At 36.5% G+C, this 10,414-nt stretch overlaps 1 protein-coding gene across 2 annotated transcripts in view; it reads left to right on the plus strand.

Moving 5' to 3' along the window:
* The window catches only part of KYAT3 (kynurenine aminotransferase 3), a 33,273-nt gene that overhangs the window by 11,365 nt on the left and 11,494 nt on the right, over positions 1 to 10,414 (plus strand). For both annotated transcript variants that reach the window (XM_072419911.1, XM_072419912.1), the window contains 5 exons: positions 1,165 to 1,223; positions 5,472 to 5,616; positions 6,957 to 7,106; positions 7,679 to 7,765; positions 9,213 to 9,338. In XM_072419911.1, coding sequence (XP_072276012.1) covers positions 1,168 to 1,223; positions 5,472 to 5,616; positions 6,957 to 7,106; positions 7,679 to 7,765; positions 9,213 to 9,338 — 564 coding nt within the window. In that variant the 5' untranslated portion in view covers positions 1,165 to 1,167. The remainder of the gene's footprint in view (positions 1 to 1,164; positions 1,224 to 5,471; positions 5,617 to 6,956; positions 7,107 to 7,678; positions 7,766 to 9,212; positions 9,339 to 10,414) is intronic.

The following is a 10,414-nucleotide window of genomic DNA, read 5'->3' on the forward strand; positions in this document are numbered from 1 at the left end:
GGTCCTGTTAGGCATTTTCTTCCAAAACAGGCCTGTTTCATCACAATTAAAAACCGTCAGCCTCCACAAATTCCCCAAACTCTGTAACAAAATCATTGATGGCATCTTTCACAGCACTGGCTGCCTCTCCTGCCTCACAACACTGAATGCCAGTCCTCTTCTTAAAACCAAACCATGGCTGGCTTTAAACACTTCACTATCTTGGCTTGTTCCTACCTTGTTTTTTAAAAGATCGGTGTGCATCAGTTTTGCCTTTTTGGCAATAATTTCCTCCGATATGCTATCGCCAGCTATGTTTTTTCTGTTATCCAGATCAAAAGCAATTTGCTCTAATGCTCTATTGTCTCTGATGTTTGTTAGATAATCGATTTCACCCCCTTTGCAACGTTAGCCGATTTAATAACGACTTTGTTTTTCACAATTGTAGATACTGTAGTTCTCAGCATACTGTATGCAGCAGCCAAGTCCCGGATACACATGCAACCTTCATACTTTTCAACAATCTCTTTTTTCACGTCCATGGTGATCCTAACCATCTTCTTTGTTGCTTTGCTCTTCTGCTTAACTTTCTTAGTACTCATGGTCAATGAATTCACTAAAAATTTAGTAAAAAAACACAAAATCACCTGATCCACAGAGAGATATACCGCGGGTTCTACACTGAATGATAGCATCTGGCGTACTGACGCTCGTGGGCAGTTTCGGCTAATCTCGAGAGAGAAGTAAACAAGAGTTCTAGCACACGAGCCGTATTCCAAAGGTTGTATATCGAGCAAAACTTTTCGCGTCCAAACAGGATGTATACCAAGTTGGACTTCCGGACGTATACCGAGGTACCACTGTACAACTGTTTTTCAGAAAAAGAAAATTAAATACAGAATTAGTGTTGTTGAGTAACTCTTCTACATACACTAATCAGCAATGTATAGAAAAAGTTACTTTATAAATCTGCTATAATATTAAACATCCTAGTTTTGTGTATATGGCTCTATGATCACTTATGTTGTCCCTAATTTGGTATTGAGTGTTCAATTCCTTTGGCCATGACATTACTTATTTGAAACTTGCAAATCTTGCAGTAATATTTGATGTATAATTTGATATTATTTGCAAAGAGCAGTGACAACCAATAATATTTAATATTTTTACTTTTATTTTTTACAGAGTATGTCTTCAAGGCACAAAAATACTAAACGAATCCAGGGAATTGATAGCAACGTATGGTAAGTATTTACCTTGGAGCGTGAATTTGGTCATTTCGTTTATAAATTTTACTGATGATGAATTTGATGACTGATTATTACCATGACTTTTTGCCAGTTGGAGAATCCCTCTTTTACAGACTGCCCTGTGAGATCTGTGTGATGCCTCCTATATGATTCGTGTAAATATACATTATTTAAAACTTTAGCTTTAGCTACCCATTTACTTAAAACCCTATTCACATTTTTAGACTTCCTCATCTTCATGGGAATACATAAGGTTTGAATTTGGATAGCATTACCTGGTGACTAAGTGGGTTCACAAGCATGTGTAAAGTACCCTGCAATACTTCACCGGCCCTGAGGTACCCAAACCAAAACTAAATCCGTTCTGGTTGAGTTTGACATTCTGTTAGTGTAAAACATCTTTATAGTATTATTCATGGTTTAGTTTTTCATTCTGTTCTTTTCATTGGTACCTCTAGGTCTATATAGGAAGATTTGTAACAGCTAAACAAATATTTTAACAACAGAATACTATCAAGAACAGATGAATAAACAAGCACAGAACTGTGGTTATAGGTTATGATTATCCAGACCAACAACTTCTGTCTCTTTGTATTTATCAGATTTCCAGGTGTACATTTCACATCATGCATATAGTGGGCATCCTTTGCTTGATATTTTATACAAAACCTGATTTCAAAACATTTCTGGTTTCACTACAGCTTACAAAAATTAAGCAACTATGTTAAAGAGTTTTGGGCTGAGTAGTGTTGGTTTGTACTAGAAATATTGGGAAAATACATTGATTAAACCTAATTTGCTTGCATACTGTCAGGTTTGTTTCTGACATGTACAGCGGTTGGGGGACCATGTCAGATTTTTAACAGAGATGAGCACAACAATCTCTGATGTGAGAACATAACTTTAGAAAGTAGAAAGATGTTCAGGTGGTCAGACTGTCACATCAAATAACCTTTCCACAGAACAAAAGATAACATCGCAATACAACCACTAACTCAACAAGCAATTTTTATAATTAGCAATCAAAACCAAATATTTCACATATAAGGGCAAGGGTTGTATCCAGAAACATGAACAATACAAGAAAGCTGATGTATAAATCAGATACAGTTGTTATAAATCCTAATTAATAATTTTGTATGTAGATAACAACCAAAACAATTTCAATTCTGCGTTTTGCAGAATAATGGCTTCTTCAGGAGGTAAGGGCGTAGCGTGCAAAGAGTAACCAAAGGTACAACAACAAACAACTATGCCAGATATCTCTCTAGACTGCCATAGGCATTGGTAGTTGTTTTTAACACATAGTAAGCGATATTTTTGATTGTCCATGTTGTTGTATATTAGTTTGATATTTTTATAGGTATGGAATGTTATAGAGTAGGGAGTACATACTCAAGTAAACTAGGCTCAATTCTACCATCTGCTGGTAATATTAGCTATAAAACCTACACAGGCAGTTCATGTATTCAGATAATTTTTAGATGTTGACACTGTTATTACTGAAAACTGTCATTGTTATAAAGTATATAGTTTGATTGGAGTTCCTAGTATGTAATTTCCACCTACTTTGTCTTTCTTTTTGCTCCCTAAACAGGCTGCTCCTAGAGTAAAGTAATATGTAAGTTCAGTTATTCATATTAAACCAACCTGAGGTTTGATTGCTGTTGGCTATTTGTACAGTCATCAGTGATGTTTGTAGTATTTGAATAAACTATTTACATGGAAGGAAAGTAAATATTGAGCTCATTTTTCCACATCACACACACACATCATACACACAAAATGAAGAGGCTGGGTGTTTTTTTTTACTAATGCAGAATGCAACTTGAACATAATGATATCAGAAAATTGGGGCACCACGGTGATTCCCCAAAAATATAGCTGGGAGTTATGCATTAATTAAACTTGTATGACCTTTGTTTTTGACAGTGTTTAAATTGAATGGTGGCTGTAAACTAATTTATGGTGCACACGGGGCCTGATTTATTAAAGCTATCATTGGGGAATCTGGAATGAATCTGGTCCAGGACAGAATTAGCCAATGATTAGGAAATCTATTCTAGGTTCTCCCATGATAGAAAATCTGCTCCAGTCTTGGAGACCTTTAAGTCAGACCCATTGTTTAATTTTTGTGATATTACGTAGTGAATTGGCAGGGTGTCCTTGTACCCTTTAGGTACTGTATATATGTTAGGTGTAACATTGTTCCTCCCTGCCACTTTAAGCACTACCCGGCACTTATCAGTAGCCACCCGGCTGTTATCAGACAGCTTCTCAGGCTGGACATTGTGTGGAATGAAGTGGCATTGAGAGTAAAGCTACGTACACACGTCAGATTTTTATCGCCCGATAATCGGCATCGGCCAATTATCGGGCGAAAATCTGCCGTGTGTACAGTCGGTGTCGTCCATCGTCCGGACGACCGACCTGCCGGATCCATGGACGATGGACGACAGCCGATCGTAATGAAAGTGAAGGGGAGAGCGCGCAGCAGGGTGCCGCTCCGTCGCTCTCCCCCTCCCCTCTCCATAGAGCATGAACGGTGCTGTATGTACAGCACCGTTCATGCATCGTGCACTCCCTTGTCGTTGGAAAGGATCGTGAAAGATCCTTTCCAACGACAAAAATTGGCAGTGTGTACGCAGCTTTAGCAGTCTGGTGGCTCTGCTGGGGAGAGCTTAATTTATACTAAATTTTTACTGTACTTAAACTACATTTTTTGTGCCTTACCTGCCCCCTTTTAACCACCCAGCCATAGCTTTTCCCTACCCTGCTAAAAAAACGTTCTGGGGAGAACACTGTGCAATATGTGTCTTAACTTAAATGGCTAGTGTCATGAAGAGTCAAGACGTCATCAGAAAATGAGAATTAATTGAATATAACCATGTAGTTAGACAATTTGCTCTTCAGTATCCAATGTCCTTCATTTTATTGTGTCAGTCTACAGTTAGCCTCATACAGGGTTACAATAGCAGGTGCCCGCATTGCATTGTGGGGGTGAAAAATTTTCTTTCCTATTCTTACATATACTATATGAGTTGCTAACTTTGTGGGGGCAGAAGCAAAAGAGCAAAATTTGGGCATATATATTTTGCATTTGAAATATATAGGCGCCATATGCTTTTTTTTTTACCTAGACCCTCTCCCACTTTCTTTATAGAGATTTCAGATGCAAGTAGAGTTTAAAGGGAAATCATCATTAAACAATCTTAGTTTTCGCAGTATTAATTTTGCTTCTGCAGAAAAGCCAACCCTTTTACTTGCATGTAAATTTAGCTGGCTTATGGCATGAGATTGGCCATTACAAGTCATGAATTTCCCTATTCAGCTCTTTTCAGACAGTTTAGGAGGTGATCTTGTGCTCTGTGAGAGATCCTTAAATCTTCCAGCCACTTTTGTGCAACAGATAAACAGGGTCATTAGTAATCTTTACCCTTCTGTTATAATTCTACCTGATATGTTGGTGTCATTGTTTCTTTCCACCTCCTTTGTCTTTCTGCTCTGTTTAGCCAGGCTGAGCTCTCAATGGGTGTTCTACTTGAGGATTAAACTTAGGGCATATGCATTAGGCCTGTACAAGTAGCCATTTGCTGAAATCAGGGTAGTGTATAATAAAGCTGATAGGTTGTTACATCTCCCAAAAAAAATCTCATGTTTTTTTTTACTGAACATTTTGTCTGGTACTGGAACTATTTTGTATCTTGTCCCTTGCACAACCAGTGTTCTCGATGTAAGCACTCCCATTCCTAACACTTAACTCTCCCTACCTGAATACTTCACTATCCTTTATGCAGCCTTAGTGCTCCCCAACTTTAACCCTAACTCTTAACCTAATCCCTTAAAAGGCTTTGGAAAAATAGCCTGCCATACTGGCATACAGTAGTATAGATGATGCTGGGTTTCACTGAATTTGGAAGAACTTAACCTAATCCCTTAAAAGGCTTTGGAAAAATAGCCTGCCATACTGGCATACAGTAGTATAGATGATGCTGGGTTTCACTGAATTTGGAAGAACATCATTTTTGGAGCTTAGAATGTTAGGTCTGTGGGGGATGATAGAAAGAGGCAAATGAGAAAGAGTTTGATGTTGACGTTGTTCTTCAAACCCTGGTGGGGAGGCAATTTTAAAAAATATTTTTTATTTTACATTTATCCTACAAATCTACATTTATTTTGTCAATAAATAAAAAGCAATGTTTGTCTTCTTGTTTTTACCTATGATTGTTTGTTCCTCTACAGGGTGGAGTTTACAGGCCTTGCTGCAGATCCCTCTGTAGTCAATCTTGGTCAGGGATTTCCAGACATATCACCTCCATCGTATGTCAAAGAAGGTCTCGCTCAAGCATCGTCTGTGGACAGACTGAATCAGTACACACGTGGCTTTGTGAGTAAATTCTTTTTCTAACAATGTAATTTAAACTTTTGCTAAGTGTAGAAAGAGATTGGGAGACAATGGAGAATGGTAACAAAGTTTACATATGAGCCAAGAGGACAAAAGTTAAATTGAATAAATGTACTACTGTAGCCCACAACACCTAATTCACACTACTACTACCTATATTATTACTACTCTTGCATATTTTCTGAGTACCTCAAGATGATACGTCATTTTACATACAATCAATGCATTCTTTTTTTAAGATCAGTTTTCCCAACTTCATCCTTAATTTGTAATTGCAAAATAGGAATTGTTATGGTGGTATTTAAGCTTAGGGATGAAAAACAAATTCAAGATTTAATCAAGTAAGTCAATTCTAGCCATTATTTACATAATTTAATAACAATTACAGCTTTCCGTGATTGTAAATTACATTTGTTACTGTACCTATGTTGGATTATAAATTACCATGTGTCAAGAATGAGCAGTTACCACTTACTCCTAATGCCCTAGTACTAGGACTGGGGGAATACAATAAAGCTTTTGCAGTTTTTTTTATCTCACAGCTTATTTAGAACTCTGTCATTACCCTGTCTCACCTTATGTATCACAATCCAATAATGCATTATTACCACATCAGAACCCAATATATTTGTATAAACAGAGCTCTGGTTGTCTGTAAGACATAAATATTATTACAGCATGCTTTCTGTTGGTTTCCTGAAACTTTCTGTGTCTGCTATAAAAATGTGTGTTAAAATCTTCTTTTGTAGATTTATGGCAGGTTAAATTTTGAACATGGTCTTTGTATGCAACAAATGGTTCTGCTTGGCTCACTGTGAGCTACAAAAACCTTTCTAAAAATAGAAAATATACATATCAATTATGCTTCTGATTTCTTCACATGGAAACAAAGGGATATCCTCACCTCTACCTTTACAAGGAAATGTTGGTAGTGTGTTTGGTACAACAAAGTGTGAACTTCCATAATTCACCATCACATCTTATTAGTTTGGTTGGCAGCACAAGTTTCACCTGAAGTAGGGCCAAAGTTAAAATATGACAATTAATTTATTCCTGTCATAGTCAATTCCAGTGAGATGCATGCAGTTTTATTTCTAGCCACTTAAATGATGTAATGAATAATAGATTTTTATTATTATTATTATTATTATTATTATTCATTGTTATTTATAAAGAACCAGCATAATATGCAGTGCTGTACAATAAATGGGTCATAATAGGACTTTACTGAGATAGGTGCATTCAATATTTGCATTGAGCATTTTTTGAAAGCTATGTGTTATTTCCAATCCTGTACAATTTACCTGTTATACTTTTTATAGGGTCACCCGCCGCTGGTTGAAGCTCTTTCTCAGGTTTATGGCAAAGTGACTGGAAGGAAGATAGATCCAAACAAAGACATCCTTGTGACAGTGGGGGCATATGGATCCCTTTTCAGTGCAATTCAGGGACTAGTAGATGAAGGTGATGAAGTGAGTTATTTTTTTATAAGAAACCTAAAGCATCTTCATGTATATACTTTCTGTTGGTCTGCTGAAACTTTGCAGCTTTTCATCTTTCTGTTAATTTATTAGTATGTATACGTATCTTTGTATTGCAGGTTTTACTGTAATATAGTCTTACGGGTAAATACTTGACAAAGGATTACGAGGCACCATGTGTATTTCCTCAATTTGTGTAACATTCAGCTTTAGTAATACTATGAAAAACAGGATTTGTATAATGAAGACCTGAAGCTCATCCTGCTAGCTGCTGGATTAGTATGCAGTATTTCATTAGTCTCGATAAATAAAATGTAGAGAACATCTATGCTTTCCCTTTAATGTGTTGAAAAAACATTTTGTCAGTAGCTTCTGCTTCCTGTGCCTTTCACAATTTTACCTTCTTGCACATATAAACAGGTGGTCACCATAGGCAGTATTCTTTGCAAACATATTTGTAAATTCATATGTATATAAGTGATAGTTCAGTATTTGCATCAATAACAATTTTTTTTACTTTAATGCTGTATTTTAATTTTGTTTTTTGCATTGTTGTGATTTAGGTAATAATTATTGAGCCATTTTATGACTGTTATGATCCTATGATAAGGATGGCTGGGGCCACGCCTGTCCACATCCCACTGAGATATGTAAGTATAATATAAATGACTGGTAGGAAACATCCGTATGGAAGTTGAATGAATGAATCTGATTGTAGGGTAGCATTGTTACTCCCTTTTGCTGGAAATCCAATATAAAACATCTGAGAGATCCAGTTGCTCTGAGACAAACAATAATAAGGCTAATTTTTCATCTTCTTCCAACACATTTTGGCTTAGTGGTTCTTTGTTGCTAGACACAGGTTCAAAGCAAGGAAGATGCTGTAAGCCTATGATATGGCTAACAGAGGTTCAGTAGCTTTATCACCAAGGCAATTGGTTATTCTGGATTCTTCGTAATGAACAATGGCTTAGTCTCATGGGGAAGTAAGCACTTTTAGTTTAAGTAGTATAGTTACCATATGAAGCTAAGTCTTGTTTGGGCTAAATGAAGCAGAGAGTTCAGGAATTTGAAATGGCTGACATAATTAAAAGAATTTTTACCTCTATATGTCCATAGCAGAACAAGTCTTTTTAGGATTGAAATACATTATAATTAAATAATCGACCAGGGTAAATCGACTCATATGTCTTTCCCATGACAATTATGCCATTGGCCGTCTGAACATTGTTCTGTGGAACTTTGACATTATTGAAATAGTATTATCCAGGGGTTTCACATGTGTCCTGGGCATAACAATAATTTCACACACTTTTTCAATGTTTGACTTTGAAACAGTTCACATACTGAGCCTTGTGGCTGTTTAGCCAAAGCTGAACTGTTTATAAAGAATAATAAATAGAAATAACTTGCACCTTGTGAAATTCAAATATTATATATATATTTTTTTTTATAACAATAACAATCTAACCTTAGGATTATCAATCCAACTGTTCTGTCACCCTGGATTTAAAATCTGATTCCAGGCATTAGGAAAATAAAATTAAATTATCTCCTCTCCACCTTCTCTAGACTAGAAGAAGGATCTAGCTAGTGTGCTTTTAAAGGATAGAATAACACATAGGGGAACCTGTAGTCCCCAGATGGGCATTGGCTTGATACTTGTTTTCCAGTGCTGGAATATTGGTGGGTACTACCAGTGAACACTTGGTAACTGACATGGCTGCTAGTCCTGCATATGGTGATACTGGCAAGGAGGGCAGTGAAAAAATCATTTGGATACCCACACAAAGAGGAGCTTTGGGGAATTGGTTGTTACAACCAGAAATAGCTTGGAAAGGGATCACTGGGCCTTGGATGAAAAGAAGCATTACTGTGTTATCATCGTATTTAAAAACAAATGATTACTGGATTCTTTTCCTGCTGTGTGGACCATTTTACTTGTATGTAAAATGTAGATTATGGGACTGTGGTTGTAAAACTGATTAATGTATGAATGTCTTTGCACCTTATTCTTTCTTTTCATATTGGGTATTATCATGCACTGCATGTGTACTTTACTTTTAAATATTATAAATGTATACTTTCAATTCACAGAAGGATAGTGGAAAAGAAACTGTATCAAGTGCCGACTGGGTTTTGGACCCTGAAGAACTAGCCAGCAAATTCAGTTCTAAAACAAAGGCTATCATACTGAACACTCCAAATAATCCTATGGGCAAGGTACTGTAATCACTGTGTTTTAGCACTAACATCAGTCACTCTCGAACAGTGTTTCTCAGCCTTTTTTAACATGGTTGAACCCCTTGAAATACTTTTCAGGTGTTCAGGGAACCCCTGCTAAAATTACTATATTCAAAACAATGCATTAGTGTGGTGGTCAGTCGGAAGAATGCCTCTTACAATGTTGACCATTGGGAAGAATGACACACTTACAGATCAAGGCAGTTGTAAGGATATTTTCAACGTAATTCCTAGTTGACTGGGTCAGAGCATCTCCAAAATGGCAAGCCTTGTGGATTGTTTCCAGTTTAAATGAGTTTCCTCTTAGCAAAGAAGGACAACGTTGAATTGGTGACATGGTCTTGGACGCCCAAGGGTCAGTCATGTGCATTGGGGGATGCTAGCCCAATCACAGAAAAGAGCTACTGTATCATATTTGCTAATAAACTTAATAGTGGCCATGAAAAAAGGGGTTTAGGAGACTCTGCTCATCATTTCTTTCTTTGTATAGCCACAGACCAGTTAGTGCCCATGTTCATTGCCAAGAGTGTCCACAGTGGACACGTGAGCATTAGAGCTTATGCCAGATGCCAAAGGACACCTTTAGAGGTCTTGTTGAGGTTATTCCCCAACAACTCAGGGCAATAAACACTATTAGGCAGGTGTTTTTTTTTTTTCTGATTATTCAATTTTTCCTTTTTTTTTAACATACACAACTACACAACATACAAGTACAAAACAATACTATTCGCAAAAAACATATACAATACAGGGTGTTTTAGATACACATATATGATAAATGAAAAAAAAAGCCCTTCCAAGACCTTGTGAAAACAGTTTTAAAATGTGCCTAATAGTCCTAAGGCAGGTTGTCTTCCCAAAAGATATTGACAATCCTGCATGCAAAAAGTGCAAAAAGATGAAACAATACTTTTCAAATAAGTACGAATCTCATAATATCCCAATTTTTGAAAATACATAAAAAATTGTGTAAAGTGAACCAACAAATAAAATTTAATACAGTGTCCAAATAATATGTAAAGTGAAAAATAAAAAAAAAATAAAAAATGTGGGGG

Source organism: Pyxicephalus adspersus, chromosome 8 (genome assembly GCF_032062135.1).
Source record: "Pyxicephalus adspersus chromosome 8, UCB_Pads_2.0, whole genome shotgun sequence".
Classification (NCBI taxonomy): Eukaryota; Metazoa; Chordata; class Amphibia; order Anura; family Pyxicephalidae; genus Pyxicephalus; species Pyxicephalus adspersus.